The following is a 22,982-nucleotide window of genomic DNA, read 5'->3' as shown; positions in this document are numbered from 1 at the left end:
CGGCGGCTGTATTTGGGGTGTGCGTGGTGCGCAGGTCTCCGTGCACATGCATCCTTTCTCTGACAGGCTTCGTTGGGCTTCCTCTGCAAAATGCTTTCAGTAAGCTGCTCAGGTGAGGACCCTCTCGTGGAGACACCACTTCTGGACTGTCTCCCTGCTTCAGAAAAAAAAAAGAGGAAAATGAGAAAAGGAAGAAGAAAAGGAGAAACACCATTTCCCTGAAGGTCCTGACACAGGACAAAGAACTGATGGGGTGAGTCTGGCATGAGGCAACCCGTGTGACCCCATGGATTTGCTTTCTCACTTGTGGTCTCCAAAGCGGAGATGTGTCGCCCTCCTTGTTGCCATGAGGAGCTGCCCATCCTGGGCTGAGGCCAGCGGGGGCGGCCGGGACCGGAGCATCCCGCATCCCGCATCCCGCATCCCCCAGCAGAGGGAAGCAGCGAGCCGCGCTCCGCCCGCCCGCACCCCCCCGCCGGGGTACCCTGAGCCCGGCAACCCCCGGGGAAGGGGAGCGGGACTTTGCAGGGTTCATGGCTTCACGCCTCCCCGCTGCTGCCCCCAACGCCCTCGGCTGGAGAGACGGGACCGGCCCCGGCTGTGGTGGTGCCCACGGGCTCCCAAGTTGCGGTGGAAGGACTCGCTCTGGAGCCTGGCACCCACATTGGGGCCACGGAATTGCTGGGAGGGCTGGAGCCCCTCTGCTGGGAGGACGGGCTGAGAGAGTTGGGGGGGTTCAGCCTGGAGAAGAGAAGGCTCCGCGGAGACCTTGGAGCCCCTTCCAGTCCCTCAAGGGGCTCCAGGAAAGCTGGGGAGGGACTCTGGATGCGGGAGGGGAGCCATGGGACGAGGGGGAAGGAGTTTCCACTGCAAGAGGGGAGATTGAGCTGAGATCTCGGGCAGAAATTCTTGGCTGTGAGGGCGGTGAGCCCCTGGCCCAGGTTGCCCAGAGAAGCTGTGGCTGCCCCATCCCTGGAGGGGTTCAAGGCCAGGTTGGCCGGGGCTTGGAGCGACCTGGGCTGGTGGGAGGTGTCCCTGCCCAGGGCAGGGGGGTGGAATGAGATGATCTTCAAGGTCCCTTCCAGCCCAAACCATTCCGTGATTCTGTGATTCTATGGGAGGGCTGCAAGGATCTAGTCCAAGCGCTGTGTCACCCAGCAGCCTGGCCACCAGCAGATCCCTGGGGAAGAGTTTAGCACAAGGCAAACATGCAGTGATGCTCCTCCACGCAGAAGAGCACGAGGGCTCCTCAGTCAGAGAGGCTATTTTGGTATTAAAGGATTGCTCTCTTGTGAATTTTTCTTGCTGCTTTTCGAGCTTGTAGAAACCTTTGCCATCCACAACGTGCTGCAGAGCTCTTCCCCGAGGGAGAGGGTCTGTCCCGCTGAGGACAACAGGTCTCGCCCGTGACCAAGGCTCTGCCAAGCAGCTCTTAGGCAAAGGGTGTCTGATAGAAGCTCTCACCAGAACAACCCAAAACCTCGATACTGGAAGAAGCAGAATTACTGGTCTAGAGGGTCTTTAATTGGGGCTTGTAATTTCATTATACATTGGAGGATGCATAAACGTGTCTTCATGGGTTATATCATGTGTGCCAAGGGGTCTGAGCCTGGAAAGGCCGGGGGAATCCACCAGGCCACTTTTTAAAATACGTATAGTTCCCAGTAACAGTGCTCTCAAGGACATGCTGATCTTCCTTGTTACAGCGCTGGGTGCACAGTCCATAACAAACACTGGCAGAAAACATGAGAACAGTTCTTAAATATTTAAACTGTTTCAAAATGTCCTTCCAAGGGTAGTCAGTTCATACGGTGCCTGCACCTCTGGGTCAGCTGGAAGAGAGCAGCTCCTTTTGAAACAGCACTACCCCATCAGCTCAAGTGGGAAGAAATCAATCTTCTAAGTCTAAATGAGCCTGTCTGAGGAGGCGTGCTGCAGAGCCTTATGGAAACTCCAGCATACTAATTAGTGCACGCTAATTCAGGAATGACAGCAATTTCAAGTGTTGTAGCCTAACCCAGGCAAAATGCTCCAGGTGAAACAAAGAAAAACCTGGGGAGGAAAGCACCTGTGTTTTAAAGAGAAGACAATACTTTTGGTTAATATCTGAGAGTCCAAAAGTCCTTGCTTTATATAAAGGATTCCTCTTGCAGACCTGGGGGGCTGCTGCCATTATCAGCCCCCTCTTTGGGACACCAGTCCAGCTGTATCTGTGGAGGGTCGACCTTGCCAGACCTGGCCCTCTCTGCTCCCAGCCACCCTCATCCTCTACCTCACATATAATGGACCAAGTCCAAATGGCCAGTGACCAGCCTGGTCTCCCTGGGGGCAAGAATGGTCCCAGGTGGCCAAAGGGACCGTCATAGAGAGCAGTGCCTGCCCTGGCACCCACACCGACACCAGCAGTGCTCATGTGGACATGACCAGCACGACCCAGCCCCATTCCTCCTCAACGGATGGTCAGGACAGGACACGACCCTCTCCCGCTTGAGCCCTGGAGCAGACCAGAAGCTTGTCCAGATCCATGCCCAGACCCTGGGCCCTGTTTGTCCACTCTGCAGCTCCAGCCTTGGGTCTTTCCAGGTTCTGGTCTTCTCCCATTCATCAGTTAGTCCAGCTTAACCTTTGTCACCAAATCCCACACGTGCACCCCCGTACGCAGACAATAAGGTCACTCAGAAGAGAGCCAGCAGCGAGTTTAATGAGCAGATAGGGCAGGCTGTGGTCATCAGGTGCTGGAGGGTGCATTGACCAGCAACTTGTCTAGACTTGATCAGCTCCTCTACCAGCCCCCCTCCATTTTCCCATGCTCGTTTCTTCCCGATACACCTGGATCCCTCCTTTCCTTTGCCTTCGGTCCTTTTTCTAAACATCCCATAATACATTTGCCCGTTTCCCCAAGCCCCTTGAATCACCCCATATAAAATTTTACACAAGCCCCACCGAATACCCAACACTAAGTCTGCACTTTCCCAGGGAACCCATGATAATTTTCTTTCTCCCTTCTCAGCAGTTGTGCTTGAACCTCTTTCCTCCTGGATCCTCTGTCCACCCCTCGATCACTGACCTTGGATGTGGTCGGTGATATTGTCTCTGTTATCTCCTGGGGTCCTGGGTTTGTGTGTCTCAGCATCATTTCTTATGTTTCCTGTCTTTGGGTTCTGTTTATATGTTGAAGAGACATCAATCAGATATTCTTACAAAGGGTGGTTCTTAGATTGCAGGTACCTGCATATCCTTTACCTTTTGTATACCTTTTATATCCTCATATCCTTACTTGCCACATACCCTTACATCGGCAGAAGTTTGGCATGTTCCCCTCTCCTGGCTGGTCTTCTCGGGGGTTGAACCTTGTGTAAGACAGTTGGCAGTGACCATCGTATTGGCTTTAGTGGCAAACGGCAGCCCTGGATTTGCGGACCCCTCTTTGGCAGAGCATCCTCAGTATCCGTCTCCGGATCGGTTTGGTTTTCACGCTGTAAACGATGGGATTCAGGATGGGTGGGGCAAGGAAATGGAGGCTGGCTGTGAAAACGTAGGCCTGGGGGGACACGTGTTTGCCAAACCGGTGCATCATGGACAGGCAGATCATGGGGATAAAGAAGAGGAGGACAGCACAGATATGTGAGATGCAGGTGTTGAGGCCTTTGAGACGCTCCCTCCAAGTTGCAAAGTTCAGGATGGTCTTAAGGATGAGTAGGTAGGACAAGAGGACGAAGAGCAAGTCCAAACCCAGTGTGGAGAGTAGCACAAAAAGCCCATAACTACTGTTAATCCTCGTATCCGAGCCTGCATGTTTGATGATGTCTGGATGCAAACAGTAGGGATGGGAGAGCTCGCTGACCCTGGTGAAACACAGCCGAGTCAGCAGGATTGGGAGTGGCAACTGGACAAGGGTGGTCCTCACGACGATTGCCACACATATCTTGGTGGTCACTGAGTTGGTGAGGATGGAGGAATATCGCAGGGGGTGGCAGATGGCCACGTAGCGATCAAAGGCCATTGCCAGAATGACAGCAGATTCAATATCCGTGAAGGAGTGAATGAAGAACATTTGGGTAAGGCAAGTGCTGAAGCTGATCTCTCTGGTCTCCAGCCACAGCGTCCCCAGCATGGTCGGGAACGTGGATGTGGACAAGCCCAGGTCGGCCACAGCTAGCATAGCAAGGAGTAGATACATGGGTGTGTGGAGGCTCTGCTCGGCCCTAATGATGGAAAGGACAGTCAGGTTCCCCAGCAGTGCCAGGAGGTACGTGGAGCAGAGAGGAACAGCAGACCACATCTGGGTGGTTCCCCATGCTGGAAAGCCACCCAAAAAGAATGATAGGGTCCTGGTGTGGCTGCTGTTGGTCTCCGTCGGGATGAAACAAGGATGCTCCATCTCAACCTTGAATAACTGTCATGGAACGAAAGCCAGCAAGGTCACAAATCACACACAGGCAGTAAGAAACGGGGACAGTCCAAGAGCCCTTCAGCCTGAGGACTTGGGTGAGAGACACCAGCGAGACCAGCAAAGCCCTGCTGCAGCAAAGCTTGCCAGGAGCCGTACAGAAACAGTCGGAGCCCACTCACCTCCGCCTGCCGCACACCCCGACACAGAAACCCTGCGCAGGCAGGAGGCACGTGTGTGTGTTGTGTGCCCAGTGTGGGCAGGTCCTGGTTCTGGCTGCCTGGCATAGCGGGGGAATGAACAATTAAAAAAAAAATAAATAAAAAAATGTCCATGAGTGCTTGTGTAAGTGCAAATCAAGAGAGAGAGAAGTGACATTGCAATTAGAGAGGGCCGCGGTGAGCTGTGATCTTGAATTTTTTACTTTTGCTGTGAATCTCCGGTAAAAGAAGAGGAGCTGATAATGAATCAGATACTGGTCTGCCTGGGGAAATGTAGCAGCTTTCTGAGGAATGGAGACCAGTAGAGCCTGGTCCTTTTAGACCAACAAAACACAGGTCATCTACAAACACACGGAGGGAAAAAGACCTACTTAGGCTGAAGGATAGTGATTGTTCACAAAGGAACGTGTGTAAATTGTGCACGGATAAATGTGAGCTGGAAATGACAAGGACATCGTATGAAAGCAGGATGTCTCTGGCCATCCTCCCACTAGAAACACAGGGAGGAGAGATGGAACTGCTTTGACGGAAAGTTTTCTTTCTGTGAACTCACGCTGCCTCATGCTGCCGGGAAGGGTGGGGACGGGACTCAAGGGCTGTAATCTCTAGAGTCCTCTCCCCAGGCTCCTCCGCACGGAGGACCTAACTCCGGTCCTCACGTCTGGCTTTGAAGGACCATCTGCCACAGGGGTTCCCGTGCTCCCTCGGGTTGGGGGGCTGTAGCGAGCAGAACAAGTGCACCCTCAGCATATTTCAGTGGGGGTCACTGAGGTCTCCACAGCCCCAGGTTGGCTCAGTGTGGCCCACATCGGCTTTCTAGCATCTTCTGGAGAAGTCTTTCCCACCCCTTTCCTATCAGGACATCCCATGGAAAGCAACAGGGAGTAGGCCCGTGGGAATGAAAGCGTGCATAAGAGGGGCTTTAAGAAACTGCTCCGGAAATGACTGGTTTTGAGAGCCAAGTGAGATCTGTTATGGAGGTTTATGCCACCTTATCTGAAATATCCACCCGTGAGTCGATAAAAGTTTTTGAAACAACTCGAATAACTGTAAAACCATTACATTTAAAAATACTTAATAGCTATCTGTTCAGAAAATTGCAGAAAAATTGTCATTCTTTCCTCAAATTCCTACGGCTTCTAACCTGCAGCTCCCGTCTTTGCCGTTCCCGGTGCCAGCGTGCAGGTTTGTGGCCCGACGCAGCACCCTTGGGTACCTGCAGAGACAGAGCAAGTTCCAGGGGCCAACCTGGGCTGGCACAAAGCTGCAGCTTTAACGTCTGGGAGTTTTCTCTAGTCCTGGAGAGAAACTCATCAAAGATCATCCCCCACATTACATGGAGGGGAAGGAGGTGGAGTTACGGGAGAAAGTTATCTCCAGGCACAAACATCTGGCAGGATCAGTTAAAGCAGCCACAATCCCCTGCTCAGGCTCCTCCACCCTGAGAGTGCAGGGGCTGCCAGCGGTGGCTTTTCACTGCCCTCAATTCCTGCTGTGTGCTTGACACGCACCGTGCTAGATGGGTGCTGCGTCAGTTGCGTGCATGGAGAACTGGGGAACCTCCTTGTCTCAGCCACGTTTTCTGCCACGACTCAGCCCCCGCCACCGCGGCGCGCCCTGGAGCCAGGGAGCATTAGGTTGCCCAGAGAAGCTGTGGCTGCCCCATCCCTGGAGGGGTTCAAGGCCAGGTTGGATGGGGCTTGGAGCAAGCTGGGCTGGTGGGAGGTGTCCCTGCCCAGGGCAGGGGGGTGGAATGAGATGATCTTGAAGGTCCCTTCCCACCCAAACCATTCTGTGATTCTGTGATCTCCAGCAGGCAGAGCGTGAGCTGGGGCTGGGCTGGCAGAATGCAAGACACGACCCCCCCCACCCCGAATTTGGGATCAGGGCCATACTAAGCTCTCACATGTCACAGCCTGGCAGGAGGAGCACAAAAGGAGGGTGAACCCTTTTGGTTGCTTTTCTTTTACGTACTCCCCAAAATGACAAATTCCACGGATGCACCCCAGGATTTCACTGAGACCGCGTGTCCTCGCGAAGCTGTGAGTAGAAAAGGGGCTGCACCCTGCTCTGGCATAAAGTTTTTCTCTGAATGGATGCAGGGCTACCCATTCCCCTTTGGAGGCAGGGAAGCAGGAGAGTCTGGGTTCTCCGAGAGGTGTCCCATCTCCGTGCCAGCCCTCTGGAAAGGGGGCAGAGCACAGCTCCTTGGAGCGACACCATCCTCGGGGAGCTGAAAGGAGCTGGTCCGTAGGAGGGTGTTCGCAGGGGTGTTTGCAGGTGCGAGCATCACGGACCCTGTCCTCGTCTGGGGGGAGTGGGGACCCAGCTGAGCCCCCCCCCACGGCGGCACAGAGCAAAGAGCCCACTCACCTGCCTCGCTCACGACCGCCCCGAGCTTCCCACCAGCTCCGCTGCAAGGAAGCAGCCTGCTCCTGAGCTCCTGACCCTCACTCAGGGCCACCGCAGCGCAGGATTTATGGAAGATCCTCCACCGTGGGAGAGGGCTGGTCTGGGAGCAGGAGGGCTCTCGGTTTCTCAGCTCTCAGAGCAGATGCATTAACCCCCACAGCGCCAGGTCCACCCTGGCACGTGATGCAGCTCTGCGCTGTGCCCTCAATCCCTGCTGATGGTGGCAGGGGATGCACCCTGATGACCCCTTCCAGAGATGCCGTCCTCCTCCCCTCCTCCCCCTCCCCAGAGACTCAGGCCAGGCGCGGTTTGGGTAGAGGAGCTCCTGCTCTGTGGCAGGGTGGTGGACAGATGAGTCTTAAAGGTTGTTGCCAGCCACACTTCAGTTCTGTGGATGTGGAAGGAAACCCTGGAAGAGGTCCATGGTCTCTGGAGCGGACCAGAGCTATGGGGCCTTGCATCCCATCGCCAAAAGCGGCCTTAGGCAGATGCCAAGAGAAGAATGTAAGAACAGGACAAGTGTGCTTAGTAATGCCTCAAGCACCTTCCCAGCCTCCAGCAATTTGTATTCCAGGGGATTCCTGAGCCAGAACCAGTTCATATATACGTAATAGCTCAGGAAGGACTTTTTCCTTCCACTAAAGGTTCATTTGAATTTGAATTTGAACTGCGACACACAATGACAAGAAGATCTAGAGCCACTACATGCTTGTCTTCTTTGTCTCTCTCAAACACGCTTCTTTGAGAGCTCCTAATTCATGTATTGGAAGAGACAGTGTACACCGGATCCCTGCCGCCCATCTTAGAGCTATTCAAAGGCGCTTGTGCTGACACAGCCCATAGCAGTGTCCATGGTGTGACAGATGCCTTCTTGACCAGTGGTGCACGCTGTCTTCAACGTCAGGTCATAAGTCCTGGGTCTCCAAGATGTGCTGTTTGCCCTCCAGGAACACCGTCTCAAGCTCCTTGATCCCTGTGGGGCCCGCATCTGAATGGTCCCACAGGTGCATGGTCCCAAATCTGCATCTTTGCCTTCTTCCACCTTCCAGCTTTCTTCTTCTTCACCCACTGTTTCAGGACCACTGTCTGCTGCCCTGTCCATGGACCACCCAGACCATAAGCCTCACTGGGTATGGGGTGAAGACCAAGGAGGTGTGGGGATGGGTGTTTGGCTTGCCCTGTAAGGAGCAGCCTGGAGCCCAGCACGGCTCTGGCAGGGGAAGCCGGATGACCCTGGGTTCAGCAGCTTCCCCCCTGGCTCGCCCCAAAATGCCTCCCTGAGCATCCCAGCCCCCATCGGCTGCCCTGGGTCATTCCAAGCTCCTGCCGTAACTCACTCATCTTTTAGTCCTCCCATTGGGGTGCTTTGGGGTGCGGAGCATCGTGAGCCCCAGAGCGCAGCCACTGGAGTGGTGAGAGAGAAAAGGGATTTGAGGGAGCCCTGTGAGATGGTCCTCAGGAGGCCAGGGCTGGAGCACGCGCCTGGGTGACACGCTGAGTTCGGCTGGACCAGAAGAGACGCTCCGGGACATCGACCTCCATCTCCATCAGCTCTTTGAGGTCTTCCCTGCACAGACCTCTTGCTGTGCCTTTATGGTGTGACGGCAGACACTCCTGCAATTACATTTCAATCCAGAAGGTCAGGAGCACATCTAGGTATGATTTAAAACCCCTCTCAGCCCTCAGGAAGGTTCTCGTGAAAGGCAGAAGGTTCATGGGGGGTCTTCCTAAATCCTGGGATGGATTTTACTGCAGCATTTGGGGCACTGATGGATGAAGCATTTTGAAAATGACATAATAATAAAATAAATGCCCCGGGAGGATTTCATCTGACTAGAGGAAATGATGAGAACAAAATGCTTTAATAGCCATTGTTGGGGAGGGGGAGAAATGGAATATTTAATGCTGAACATTATAGCTCAAGAGCCTCAGAGTGGATGAAGATGGTCAGATTTCAGTATCTAAAGTTATATTTATTACCGTATTCTTTGGGGCCTGTCTCACCCCACTGGTAAAACACTAATGAAGAAATATGGTGCACCGGGATACGGTGAATGCATTTTTATGGCAAGGAGAAATTGCATTAGGGAAATGTTAACTTAAAGATCTAAAACGTTTGCGTTTGTGCAGTCATTTTGGTGGAGGTTTGTTACCGCAGCCATCACAAACCGCTGAGCACATATCGCTGCCGCTGAGCAGCGGGATTGAGCTCTGCGAGACCAGGAGACTGATCACAGCCCGGGGTGGCAGCCCAGGAGGGGCTGCCTTATTTTCGGAGCGAACTGAGATAAGCAGACCGTATCCCCATCCTGGATAGCTGGGTGTAAATCCCACACAGCTACACACAAAAACCACAGCCTGCACGGACCGTCAAGGGGGAATTTTGCTCCCCACCAGCTCACGCATGAGCACGGGCTCTTCACACGCCCCAGGGGACAGCAAAGCCCTTTCCCTCTGCCCTGACCGAGAGAGGCACAGCCCATGCAGCCCCACCGCGGACTCGCTGCAGCACTCCCGGCTTCTGCAGCAGGTTACTGTGCTGCCGGAGCGGGGCCAGAGGAGCCCCCGGAGATGCTGGGAGGGCTGGAGCCCCTCTGCTGGGAGGACGGGCTGAGAGAGCTGGGGGGGTTCAGCCTGGAGAAGAGAAGGCTCCGGAGAGACCTTGGAGCCCCTTCCAGTCCCTCAGGGGGCTCCAGGAAAGCTGTGGAGGGACTCTGGATGAGGGAGGGGAGCCATGGGACGAGGGGGAAGGGTTTTCCACTGCAAGAGGGGAGATTGAGCTGAGATCTCGGGCAGAAATTCTTGGCTGTGGGGGCGGTGAGCCCCTGGCCCAGGTTGCCCAGAGAAGCTGTGGCTGCCCCATCCCTGGAGGGGTTCAAGGCCAGGTTGGCCGGGGCTTGGAGCAAGCTGGGCTGGTGGGAGGTGTCCCTGCCCAGGGCAGGGGGTGGCACTGGGTGGCCTTTAGGGTCCCTTCCCACCCAAACCAGTCTGTGATTCTATGATTCTACGATTCTACAATTCTATGATTCTATGATTCTAATCAGCGCCCAAACTGGGGAAGGGCTTGGGGCATCCAAATCCCAGCACCTCCTCTGGGAACCCCAGTCACTGGTGGGTCTGGGGTCCGGAGGAAGCCCACATACCCCTGGGCATCCCCCTGCCCTGTGCTGGCAGCACAACGGGTGTCCAGGGCTGTGCCTCAGTTTCCCCTCTTGCCCCACCGTGTCCTGCTCTGGCCTCAACACGCTGTGAGGTTTCACTGACAGCAGAGGGAGCCGGAACCCCCCCATCCCCCGGCAGTGGGTTTGCCACATCCGACATCGCACCCACCTGTTGACCCACAGGGGGTCTGGGGTGGTGGGTCCAGTGCTGTGCCGTGCCGCCGTCCCTGGGCAAAGCCACACGCACAACTAGCACGGTGCCATGGGGAGGTGGGGGTTCCTGGGGGGGAAAAAGCCAGGTCTGCTCCAGCCACTCGTGCGGGGCGTCTTGGCCAGCATTTCTTTTCCTTCCCCCTCCCTTCCTTAAATCCGTGCCTCTAGTTTCCCCTCCTGGAAAAACAGGGTTTGCTTCCATTCGCATCAACCCGAATGGACGTTGCTCCTCTTCCGAATGAACCGGCACCGGGGTTCCCCAGGGAGTGCCACATCTCAAACGTGAAGAAAAAGGCGATTCCCAGGGCAGCTACGGATCGCCCTAAACCGCATTTACCCAAAAAGCTCCTCGATCCCAGTGTAAAGCGCCCAGCTCTCCCCCGCACACAAGAGCTTGCCCCGTGGGCTCGGTGCCCACCTGCGTGGAGTCAAACACCAAACCGGCCTGGCACCGACGCTAACGACGGCCCGGCTAAGGGAGATTACACCTTGTTTTATCCCTGGGGTAGGAGGAGGGCACGGGCAGCAAATGTCCCCCTTTCCTGAGGGGGATCCTGCCCCGCCATAAGCATTTCATGGCACTTTGGGAGAGCAGCCGCCCTGCTCCGTGCCTCAGTTTCCCTTGCCAGGAAAACTCCCAGCCAGCGCAGGGGGAGCGAGGGAGCCCTCTGCCCCCCGGCCCCCGAGAGCCTTTCTCTGGCAGGGGGAGCAAGGTGCTGGGCTTCCCTTTCCTGTGGAAATGGGAAAGGTTTCAAAAGCAGCCGGCGCTTTTCACCCCCGCTTGCCAACACACAGACAGGCAATGGAGCGACAGGGGAGGGATGGAGAAGAGGGGCTGGTTGTCAGGACACGTCCCACCGTCCCTTTGGGAATGTGAGCCTGCCGTGGGCAGAGCTGGGGGGGACAATCATGAAAATCACCCCGCTGCAAGGGTGAGCAGCCCCTGCTTGCCTGGGTAATACAGGGCGGCCCTCTCCCTCCTGGTTCTGCGAAGGACAATGAAATAAATAAATATTTTAAAGAAGCTAAATATTTTTCAGCTGGTTGCCACGCTGCCTCAGCAGAAAAATTTTCTGCCGCGTCAGAAGTCTGACACAGCACAAAAGGGGATCGCAGCTCCTTGGCCAAGGGCTGCCTTATCTCCCTGCAGCCGGGCTGCTGTTTGTGCCGAGTTATCGCCCGGCCGCAGCCGGGCTGGGGGAGGCTGACGTGACTCAGCACCCTCACCTCCCCCCCGCCCCGGCCCCTCCGCCGATGCCCGATGCAAACTCATCACACTCAATGTATGGTGGGGGAGCCCCCCATGGCAATATGGCAGAAAGAGCTAAAACACCCTGCTGGAGTGCTGGGCAGGGGATGCTGGTGCCAGCGCTGCCTTTCTGCCTGGGTACCCCAAAATAAAGTGTCCCCCTGGGCTGGGGGGCTGGGGGTCATTCCCTGACCCTGATCTCAGCTCAGCCCCACAGAGATGCCGTTATTTGGGACTCCCTGGGAGACACGGCCCGTGCCTGGTGCACGCTGCTGGGATGGTGGCTCCGTGCTGTGGGGACCTCAAGCAACATTAGGAACCGCCTTCAGGCCAGCCCCTGGTTCCCCCACAAGGCCTGGGAGCACAGAGGTGGTGGGATGAGCTGTGGAACACCAGGGTCTCTGGGGGGGGGAGGGGGGCACAGCTGGGGAGAGGCTCTGCCGGGGGGCTGCCCCACAGGCAGGGCTTTGGCGCATCGCTGAGGGGCACACGGCGGCAGGCAGCCCTCAAACGGCGGCTGCAAAGGGCTCGTCCCGGCTGCCATCCCATTTCCAGAGCCGCTTTTGCAGCTTGAATAAGTAGCGGGTGCCAGGATGGAGTCGGGTCTCTCTTTCTGCCTTCCTAAAACCAAGTCCCGGCACAGGAACAGGACTGGCTTCGTCCGCTGCCAGCATTAACCCCTTGAAAGGCATCGGGGGAACGTGACCCACTCAGAAAATGTGTTCCTGACCCAGCTGGTGCCACAAACAGGAGGAGGCAAGTCCTTGCCTGAGCTCAGCAATAAACTTCTTGGCTCCACAGGAGCTTTCCCTGCTCGCGGGGTGTCGTGGTTTGGGCAAACGAGGCCACAGGGACATCTCTCGTTAGCAAGAGCCCCGGGACTGTAAGGTCTGGGACACAGCTCTGGTGGTTCCCACCCAGCGCTGGGGGCTTTTTTTGGGGGGGTCTGTGGTTAAGGGAGCCTTCTGCAGAGCAATGACAGGCAGAGCCAGCTAGACCTGCAGCTGTTCCTTAGGGAAAAAGGATACTGGAGCTTTGTTAGGGGGAAAGCGAGGCCGTTTGTCCTTACTCTGGAGTCTCCGGGGTTTAAATGCGTGGAGGGGTTTCCTGCTCTCCACGCTGTTCCTCTGCCCAGCACGGGTACAACCAAGTATCCTCCCGGAGCCGGGGGCTCCTCCGCTCTCCCTGCAGCAAGGCTGGGCTCGGTTTGTCCCAGGAGCCCTGGGCTCCCTCAGTGACCGCAGGTGAGGGCAGACGTGGGGCAGGGAGGGGAGCAACCTCACCTTCCAGCTGTGGGAGCGCTCCCCAAGGCAGGAGCGGGGGCAGGGGCTGGGGGAAGCGGCGGAGGCAGGCAGCGTCGGGCACCACTCGCAGCCGTGGTGCTCGCTCTTCAGATTTGGAGCCACGTGTGTGCCCTGAGAGCACCATGAAAGCCCCGGGACTTTCCGAGGCAGAGGTTTCACGCCTCTTCTCTAAGGTCCTGAGGATGGTGTCCAACTGGCCTGGCGCGGCTGGGCTCCCTCCTGCAGGGATTTTCCCCTCCAACCCATCCCCCAGCGGGTGAGCCCTGACCCTCTCTGCTCCACGGGCTAATCCTGACCCCCCATGCCAGCACCTCTTGGCTCTGCGGCTCGTCCTTTCCTGGGCCTGTGACGCACCCAGGGGCCAGCCCTGGGCAATGGGTCTCTCTGGCCACTTTCTGCTCTCCCGAGTCACCAACTGAGAGGAGTTCGGGCTGTGCATCAGCAGAGCTGCGCTTGCAAAAAAAAGAGCGGAGTCCAGGGGAATTCCCCGCTGACCTGCCAGAGAGCTGTGACACCGGAGGGCGAGGGCACCGGTTCGGCCCCCAGCTCCAGGCGCTCTTTGTGCCTGCAGAACCGCAGGGATGCTGCAAACCGAGGAGGACCAGGACTTCTGGATGAGCCACAGTTCAGCCGGAGACAGGAGTGGGGCTGCACTGCGGGGCTTGAGCGCGCAGAGGGACACAGTGTCACTCGCAGGACTGTGGCAATGCCCGAGGGCTTTTGGCTGTGTAGACTTCCTAACCGGGGCACTGTAATTCATGGCACTGTGTTATCCCGTGGTATCATAAACACTTATTTCATCCGCTTGCGTAGGAGACCCCAGGACGGATCTTTTCTGTGGGTCTGATTTTCATAGAATCATAGAATATGTTGGGTCGGAAGGGACCTTTAAAGGTCATCTAGTCCAGCCCCCATCCCTTTCTCTCTCCTCTGCTCATCTCCAGCTCTGGCAGTGCCCAGGGGCCCTGGGGAACACACATTTCGGGATGCCCACATCGCCGGAGGAGCAGAGGGGAGGGGTTGGTGACCAAGTGTCAGCTCCCATCCTCCTGCGGTGGTACACACTTCGCGCTGGTGCGAATGCTGCCTTTGGGCAGTAGGCAGTGATGAGGGGGATCCTGAAATCCTGTCCTCTAACACCTCTCACCTGCCATAAGAGAAAAAAAATGATAGAAAAACTCATTTTACCCTATAGATACCAGGGCTGCACACTGGTGTGACTGGCAAACGCCGGCAGCTGATGTGTGCATGGAGGTATGCCTGTACGGCTGTCCGTGTGCCAGTGGGCAGCAGAGCCAGACCCCAGCCCCACTAATAATTCAGCCCATTTCTGCTAAACGCAGGGTCAGAAAACACGCTGTCACATCTTGAGGGCGGCCGGGCGCTGGCTTTTATCTCAGGTCGCAGTGAGGGTGGCGAGGAGCTATCTGGCGGGCGGCTCGCAGGGCGGCGATGGGCTGCCCGTGGGCGATAGGGGGGGAGGTGGGCATGGGGAGGGGGTCCCGGCCAGCCTCTGTGGGTCTGATAGCTGGCTGTCGCGGTACGTGGCTGCAGCTGGGGATGCTGCACCCGCCCCAGCACGGCAAAGCAAAGCAGAGCCCTGCTCGGGGAGAAGCGGTGCCGCAAGGGTCCAGCAGCAAAGTATCACACATCTGGTCACAGCTGGAAACCCCCAGCTGGCTCCCTCCCCCCCCTGCCCCGTTGCCCTTCCCCTCTGCACCCCGGGAAGTGCTGTACCACGTCCCCCGCTGGAGCTGTCATAGAATCAGAAAATGGTTTGTGGTAGAAGGGACCTTAAAGATCATCTTGTTCCAACCCCCCTGCCCTGGGCAGGGACACCTCCCACCAGCCCAGCTTGCTCCAAGCCCCGGCCAACCTGGCCTTGAACCCCTCCAGGGATGTCCCACTGTCCCACTTGGTGTCTCCTCCAGCCCTCAGCTCGCGTGGGCTTGTTTTGGAGGCCAGGGCAGAGGTGGGAAACCACAGGCTGGACCTTCCTGCCAGGAGCCTATGCCCTTCTTCTTAGAACAAGCGGAAACTGGCAGGGGAGGTTTAAGATGGATATTAGGAAAAATGTCTTCCCTGAAAGGGTTGTCAAGCATTGGACCAGGCTGCCCAGGGCAGGGGTGGAGTCGCCATCCCTGGAGGGATTTAAAAGCCGGGCAGACGTGGTGCTGAGGGACATGGGTTAGCGGTGGACTTGGCAGTGTTGGGTTAAAGGTTGGACTCGATGATCTGAAAGGTCCCTTCCAGCCTCGACCGTTCCATGATTCTGTGATTCTTGTGCTGAGCAGATGAAAACCCCGATGAGGATGAGGGGGGAGAGCAAACCATCACCTCAGTTATAGGCAGAAAAAACACTGCCTTAAACGAGACTGTCTTGGAGACAGCTTGTCATGAATAAAAAAGCTGCTTTTGCCTATTTCTGGATTGCTTTTCCCTGAGTTCTTGCGTTGAGGGATAACTCAGAAGCTGTTTAATTAAATCTTTAGCTTTTTCCCTGAATATTAGGGACATGGGTTAGTGGTGGTTTCGGCAGCGTTAGGTTGACTGTTGGACTTGCTGATCTTTAAGGTCTCTTCCAGCTGAAGTAATTCTACGATCCTGTCTCTTATGCCTGACCATGTGCCGTCATCCCTTCACCTCACTCAGCTCTGAACCCCCCATAGCCTGTGACACTGGACTGGCTTTAGGGCTGAGTGTGTCCTGGTGGATCCCTTTACAGGGATATAGGGACAGGGGTGTATGAATGGGGCCAAGTCACGTCTGCTGCCGTGTCCTGGAGCTCCTCTATGCGTTTCTGTTGCAACCTGCCCCCAACTTTCAGGCAGTGTCGCTGAGACCCAAATTCCAGACCCAGGCGATTTCCTACAAAAACAAAGCAAATCAGTAAAAGACTCTAAGGCAACTAAAGCACCGAGGCTCATGCTTGCATGATGTGTAAGTCGCTATGTGGCATGAAACTCAGGCCAGGGCAGCTGGAGCAAGGGGTGCTCCACATCTCTTGGAGTAAGGACTAAAGAGTGCAATGGGTTAAACCTGGATCCTGAAATTAGAGATCCACGTTAGGGGCAGAGAGCCATTCATTTAACCTGCAGTTATATTTCCCCTTAGTTTATCGTTACGGCACAGAAACAATTTGAAATGTCTTCGTGTTGAAAGCGGAATGCCTCGGGCGATGAGCCACAGCTAAATTAGATAACTCTCCTCGCCGTAATAACATCAAGCTCTCTGCCCGCTCGCTGTAAAACTCCAATCTGCTCCGAATCTCCACCGTGGTGCACCCACACCTCTTCTCTTTGTGCTCTTTCCTATTCTCCCTTTCCCTCCTAAGGAAAAAAAAAAAATCCATTTTCAGCAATTCTCCTTGGCTTTTGTGTTCAGCTAGTCACCAAACAGTCCCAGCCAGGGAAAGCTGTATAAATTACGGTGATTCACACCAGCCTGCTGCTGCTCTGCGTTTCCCCGAATCTGTCGTTGACCACATCCTGAACGGGTTTAGAGCAGCGTCTCCGCTGCTTTCCTTGTGGTCTGTGAGCATTTGGTAAGGCTTTGCTCTGCTCCTGAATTTGGGGTTCACCCAGACAGTAGCCCAAAGTCCCCTTTTGCCCCAAGCACCATTTCTGGTGCCTGCACTAGCAGTGTGGGGGTGGGAAGTTATCTCTGGCCCTCAAATTAAATGAAGGCACCGGTGCTAGATTGGATGCAGCCAAAAGGACCAGTGGGGTAGGAGCAGGCTGAAGCTCATATATGAATTTACAGCCCAGAGCGGCTGTAAGAGGTTGTTCCTGTTACGGACTCCACATCCAGAGGCGTACGAGTCTCCGATATGACCCTAATCCGATTAGCTGGCTGATTCACCTGCTTTTATTCCGTCTCTACGAGTGCCCATCCTACGGGATTTAAAGAGTTTAAAGAATTACTGTGTGTATAAAAGAAACCATTAAAAGGAATCAATACAGAAAAGTAGCACCAAGCGAGCTGGAACGACTTCAGCCTCTCTTCCTGCTCTCTTTCCCCTGCCTTCCCCCTTCCCCTTTCCCTCACCAAGTTGTGACCATCCATCATTAACCATCCCGTGAAGAAGTGATCCTGCTCCCGCAACTGCACCAGCGAAAACAGACCCTGAGCGGGCCAAAGCGTGGGACCAGGACCTGAGGTTTCTCACTGCGAGTCATGTCTCTGCCTGCTTTTCTGCAGAGTCCAGAAAAAAAGCATTTTATTAACCACAGTTGTTTGTTTTTTTTAAATATTAATACTGCAGTTAATACTCTCCTCCAAGCCTCTGTGTTTGATGTTGTCCTGCTTGTCCCAGCTTCACACCCCTCCTGCTCTCTGCTGCCCATCCCTGAGCTTTTTCGTGCTGCTGGTTCAAATGGAGAAGAAAAGCGTCATTATCTTTTCTCTTTTAAAGTTCAGCTCTGCAGAGCTGGCAAAGAGACTCCTATCGCAGATGAGGCAAATGCATTGCTAATAATAGACCCAGATGTAGCTTGGATTTTATTTTCAATGTGGGTCTGCCAGAAAACGCGGACCACAGGACGAGAGAAGTAATAAATGAGAAGGCCATGCTCGGTCACTCATTGCCATCCCCCAGCTGAGCGTACAGCTGTTTTGGCCAGCTCTGTGCCCAGCTCTATGGGCTGGCTGGCTCACATCACGCGGATATCTGCCTGTGAATTTAGGCTTGCGCACGTTTGATTTCACCCTTTGAGTCCTGTCTCATTGAAAATTGACAACTCCTGACGTCTTCAGATCTCCTCAAGGACCGAGGCTGTGTGTCTGCTCTTTAGGTGAGGAACTAAAGCCAGCACTGGCCACCTGCATGATACCTTTATCTGCACCGAGCAGCCTCCGCTCCACGCTGTGTTATCAGACCTCTCCGGTGCCTCGCTTACTGCTGAAAGGGGCCTGTGGGCCTTGCCTGGGATTCAGAAATTTTAGAAAATGAATAATGCCTCCTAGGACCCTGTGTCAAGGAGCTGAAATATGACTACAGACATGAACCACCCCAGCTGGATCATAGTGATGGGCTTGTGCCACTGCTTGGTGTGGCTCCGATGGGATCAATGGGGCGGTATCGATCTGTAACTGGAATGGGTCAGAGGTCTGGATGAAACCTCCTCGGCTGCCTACAAACAGACCCAAAGTCCACGGTCTTGTCCGGATGCCCTACACCTCAAGCATCCTGGCTTTGCCTTTCTGGCCGTGGGAGCAGAGCTTCACCTCAAGGCTGAAAAACAGGAAAACGCCCCAGTAGTTCAACGGGAAAGTGACACCCAAATAAAAGCCTTTGGTCAGACCCTGAACTGGTGGGAATGGATGTTGCTGGTCTGGTTGTAACACGGTGGGGTCCTGCTACCCTTGTGCAAGGCATTTAACTTCCAAAAAGGAATTAACAATGCCTTGCTAATACTGTACACACAGTGAAAGAGCTGAGGAGCCTGGCCCCAGTCGCAGCCTGCCACGGCACCAGCATCCCACACACATATTCCTGGAAACCTGGAGCGCAGGGAGGTGATCTCCCATTCATTAACACCAAGCACGTGAATCTCCAGCACATGGTTCAGGTCTGGAGGAGCTGGACTGACGGGCTGATGTTTTCCACACTTTTGCCTGATGAAAGCTGCCCGCTTAGGAAAACGGACAGGGGCTTCTCTGCGGGTCTGTGTCCGAAGCTACAGAGCTGTGGCCATGGGCAACAGCACTTGGCATCCCCAAGAGTGTGCTCCCGTGCAGGAGTGCCCAAGTTCATAAATGAGGGCATCTATCCCATCAGAGAAATATGCCTCAAGTTTAGAGAGGCTGTAGGTCCTGCAGAGGACTCAAAGGTTGGGTGTTGCTGGGATGAAGCTGTTGTAAAGCGCCTTGCACATAGGTCAGTGCCTGCTGTGGGGCAGGGGGTGCCATGTGCATGGCTGTGGTGAGCAGGCAGTCAAGGGGGAAGGAGGGGGAGATAAGAGGTATTGTGTCCTGAGCCTGCCTGTTAAGCAAGTCACAGGGCTTTTTCCTTGAAGACCACACCTCAGTGCAGACTGACCACTCCATGGACAGACCGACCCACTGCCGGTGGGGACCCCCACCCTGTCCCCAGCCAATGACCCTGCAGCGCAGGACGGGGAGGAGCTGCCGGCAGGGGATAAAACCCCCCGTGGGGTCTGCAGCTCCACTACGGGGTCTGTGTCCTCCTACAGCTCGCAGCAAAGCCACCCGCCACCATGGTGCACTGGTCAGCCGAAGAGAAGCAGCTCATCACCAGCCTCTGGAGCAAGGTCAATGTGGAGGAATGCGGTGCCGAGGCCCTGGCCAGGTAGGTCCAGCTCCTGGGCATCTGCTCAGCTGAACCCTGGATACAGAAACCATGGCAATTGTGTTTGGGAGCCTTAACGTGTCTTTGTGTCTGCTTGCACCCCTCCATCTCTCCCCAGGCTGCTGATCGTCTACCCCTGGACCCAGAGGTTCTTTGATAATTTTGGGAACCTCTCTAGCCCCACCGCCATCATCGGCAACCCCAAGGTCCGTGCCCACGGCAAGAAAGTGCTCACCTCCTTTGGGGAAGCTGTGAAGAACCTGGAAAACCTCAAGGCGACCTACGCCAAGCTGTCCGAGCTGCACTGCGAGAAGCTGCACGTGGACCCCGAGAACTTCAGGGTGAGCTGTGCTTGGGGCTTGACCCTCTCTCCCTCCATCCTGCAGGGTAGCCCAGCGCCTGGAGAGTTTCAAAGACGCACAAATAACGTGTATTTTGGTTATCAAATGGAAAAGGGCTGGGTTGGATGGGAACTGGGGGAGAGGGGAAGGCTGGGCACTTGATTCTAGGAACCGCCAGGCCCCAGGCTGTGAGGGGCTGGGGGAAAAAATACAGGGAGACGAACTGAAAGCCTGGAGGCTTGTGTAGGTATGGCTTGAGAAAAATGGGAGAAGGATGCCCGGAGGCCAAGTGGAGCTGAGGGTGGAGAGCATGGAGGGAAGTCTCGCTGTGTTGGTGCCATGGGCAGCCTCTCCCTGCGCCTCCTGGACCCCAGACTTTGTCTGCCCTTTTTCCAAGGCTGGCAGACATGGGAGGAGAGAGAAAAGCAAGCGTGGGATGGTCAGGGGCTGGCCACTGATGGGAAGAGATGCAGACTGGGATTGGAGACAGAGAGGACAGGTCTGAGCGTGGGGACAGGAGCAGCAGACGAGGGAGGGGAATGAAGCAAAAGAGAACAGGGTGCCAGGGGGTGAGAATTCACCGTGGGTGAAGAGAGGGAGCACTTTAGGGTGGAAGGGACTGAGAGGGCTGGAGGCGGCTGATGGCTTCTGTTTCAGTCTCTGTGTAAGCCTGACTTTAGGGATGTTGCAGATAAACCTCACGCTGACCCTCTGCTCCAGTAGGCATGGGGTTTCACAGCAGAAAAAAAAAAAAAAGAAAAGACAGAAAATGTCTGGAAAAAAAGTCTAGAGGTTGGAAAACGCAGGTGCAAGAAGAAGCAGAGCCAGACCAGGTGGATTCTGGTACATATGGTCAGCACAGGACTATTTTCCGGCACAGAGAATTCAGCTAAAAGAGATTCCCTGGGTCGCAGCCTCCAGGAGCCACCAGAGACCTGAGCTCCCCCCAGTCCCTGGTCCCTGGGTCCTGCGCAGGGAGAAGGGGTGCTCAGCACCGAGCTGACCTGATTTGTTTCCTTCTCCTCTCCAGCTCCTGGGAGACATCCTCATCATCGTCCTGGCCGCGCACTTCACCAAGGACTTCACCCCTGCCTGCCAGGCCACTTGGCAGAAGCTGGTCGGTGTGGTGGCCCACGCTCTGGCCTACAAGTACCATTAAACCCTCTGGAGGCAGATGTGTCTGTAACAGTCAATAAAAAACCCCATATTTTCTGGACTTCTTAGCATGCTCCTGTGTCTCTGAGGCTGCCTGTGGGGTGGGAGGGAGGGAGCAGGGGGGCATGAAAGGGGGAAGGTGGGCTCTGGGATGCTGGGAGCATCACGCTCCAGAAAGGATGGCCAAAGGGGAGGTGACTTTTCCTGGCTATTCGGGCTGTCTCCGAAAGACATCAACCTGCTCGCTGCTGCCCTTTCCTGCCTGCCCGGCGGGGCTGGTCCTGGACCTCCACCCACAAAAGTGATGCTGAGGTGTCCCTCACATATGGAGCTCCAGTGGGACATCTGGAAATATTGGCCTCTAAACCAATGATGGGCACGTCCCAGCCCACCTCTGAGCACCTCTGAGCTTGCTGAAATCACTGGGGGAGGATTTCTGACCTTTTCAGTGCAGAAGGGCAAGCTGCAGGGCAAGCAAGGGCCCGCCTGGCCCCGAACCTCTCCACCGGTCATGCATGCAGGGTTATAAATTTGTAGAGATTCACCAAAGCCACCTTAGATTAGGCAGAAATTTGGCCCTCCGTATTGTAGTACTGACTTATTTTTAACAAGCTGATAAAAAGCCTTTCTGAATCGGCGATGAAACTGCTCTTACCATTACTCTTGTGCATTTTGATCAGAATACGATATTGAAAAGAACATGCGTATGATCCCAAGAGAAAGGGGTGAGGGCAGCTGTTTAAAACAGGACTGATCAGAGGGGTTTTTTTTTAAACTCAGATTGGCTTAATGGAAGCACGTTTTTTCACTGGAGTGGAAGGATTCTGCCTAAACACATCAGTTTCAGCAATGCTTTTCCAGGAATAACTTAAAAAGCAACAAGGACAGACATGTTGGTGTCACAGAATGATGAAATCCTTGTTTTGCATGACTTAGGAATAAATTTTCCACCTTCCTCCTGATAAAGCAGGGATTTGCACTTATGACCCCTCTGTCCTACACAGACAGCCCGTCTCAGACGCAAAGGAGTGCCACGAGCATCCAGGGCTGGGGGAAAAGAAAATGAAACGAAAAAAAAACCCTCAGAAACCAGTCCAGGTTTCCTGCAGCATGTCATTCTCCTTTCAGCGAGCAAATGGGCATTTCAGCATAATTTCAGGAGGTTAAGACTGTTCTCAAAGTCTTGTTAGCACAAAAGTGCAGTTCTACACCTTGGAATCAGAGAATTATAGAATCATAGAATGTGTTGGGTTGGAAGGGACCTTGAAAAGTCATCTAGTCCAAGCCCCCCTGCAGTAAGCAGGGACATCTTCAACTAGATCAGAAGTTGCCACCGAACAGAAAAGGACTCCTGCAGCTGGGGAAAGCAGTAACCAAGTGTGCATTTCCAGGCCATCAGGCTGTGTAGACTGTCCTCTTTGGGGAGGGGAGCCCAGCCCCACCAGCACCTTTGGGGAGGAGGGCCCAGCCCCACCAGCACAGTGGCAGGGGGCAAAAGCAGTGCTGGTGTTTTACCATGAGATAAAACAGCCCTGGGGGCGATTCTGCAGCGTTGGTGCAGGGCGACGCTGGGATGCTCGAGCAGGGCTGGGAGCCACCAGGTGCCCAGGGGACACTGAGCCATCCTTAGCAGTTGTCTTAACAGCAGTTGGCTCGTGTTCAGGACCCAACCTCTGCCTTACCCTCTGTTAGGCCATCTCAGTGAGCCCCAGGATCTCTGCATGGTGCAAACAGCCTTTTGGAGCCCAGAGTCCCTTCCAAGTGGTTCCAGCCCTCCATGGCCTGACCAAGGCATGGCTGGCAGAGGCGCATTCCCGTTTTGCTGTCTGCTGCTTCCACTCCAAGGGGGACGGAGAGAGCTCCTGCCCTCAGCTGGGAGACCACGAGATGCTGGCACAGAGCGGTGGGATGAGCCCGCACAGGGCTGTTCAGCTGGGAAAGGAAGATCACGGCAAATAAAGTGGGAGCAAAGACACCCTCGAGACCTGGTGGCTTAAGACACAAGAAATTGCGTGTGTTGGAGGAGACAGAAGAGGCTGGCCGGGATCCAGGGCGGCAGAGGCTGGGCACAGCTGCCACTCCTGCTGATAAGGGCTCTGGTAAAGCTTGGCGCGGGACACCGCCTCCTGCAATCAGAGTGACCAATTAATTCTGCTTGTTTCAGAAAGGCCGTCACTGCAGCTGCTTTGCACTGTCATCGCGATGGTTTGTCTATAAAAAGGGAAG

At 55.2% G+C, this 22,982-nt stretch overlaps 3 protein-coding genes across 3 annotated transcripts in view; 2 read left to right on the top strand and 1 right to left on the bottom strand.

Annotated features, from left to right (window-relative positions):
* The window catches only part of LOC134513320 (olfactory receptor 51E2-like), a 109,426-nt gene that overhangs the window by 16,568 nt on the left and 69,876 nt on the right, over nucleotides 1-22,982 (top strand).
* Nucleotides 3,389-4,381, bottom strand: LOC134512800 (olfactory receptor 51L1-like). Its single transcript, XM_063328560.1, has one exon. It carries the CDS (start codon nucleotides 4,379-4,381, stop codon nucleotides 3,389-3,391), a length of 993 nt encoding a protein of 330 aa, XP_063184630.1.
* Nucleotides 19,145-20,760, top strand: LOC134512835 (hemoglobin subunit rho). The gene is made up of 3 exons (XM_063328633.1): nucleotides 19,145-19,260; nucleotides 19,379-19,601; nucleotides 20,632-20,760. Exons 1-3 carry the CDS (start codon nucleotides 19,169-19,171, stop codon nucleotides 20,758-20,760), a joined length of 444 nt encoding a protein of 147 aa, XP_063184703.1. The 5' UTR covers nucleotides 19,145-19,168.

The sequence above is a fragment of the Chroicocephalus ridibundus genome, chromosome 1 (assembly GCF_963924245.1).
Source record: "Chroicocephalus ridibundus chromosome 1, bChrRid1.1, whole genome shotgun sequence".
Lineage (NCBI taxonomy): Eukaryota > Metazoa > Chordata > Aves > Charadriiformes > Laridae > Chroicocephalus > Chroicocephalus ridibundus.
This window is presented reverse-complemented; position numbering and strand designations above follow the sequence as displayed.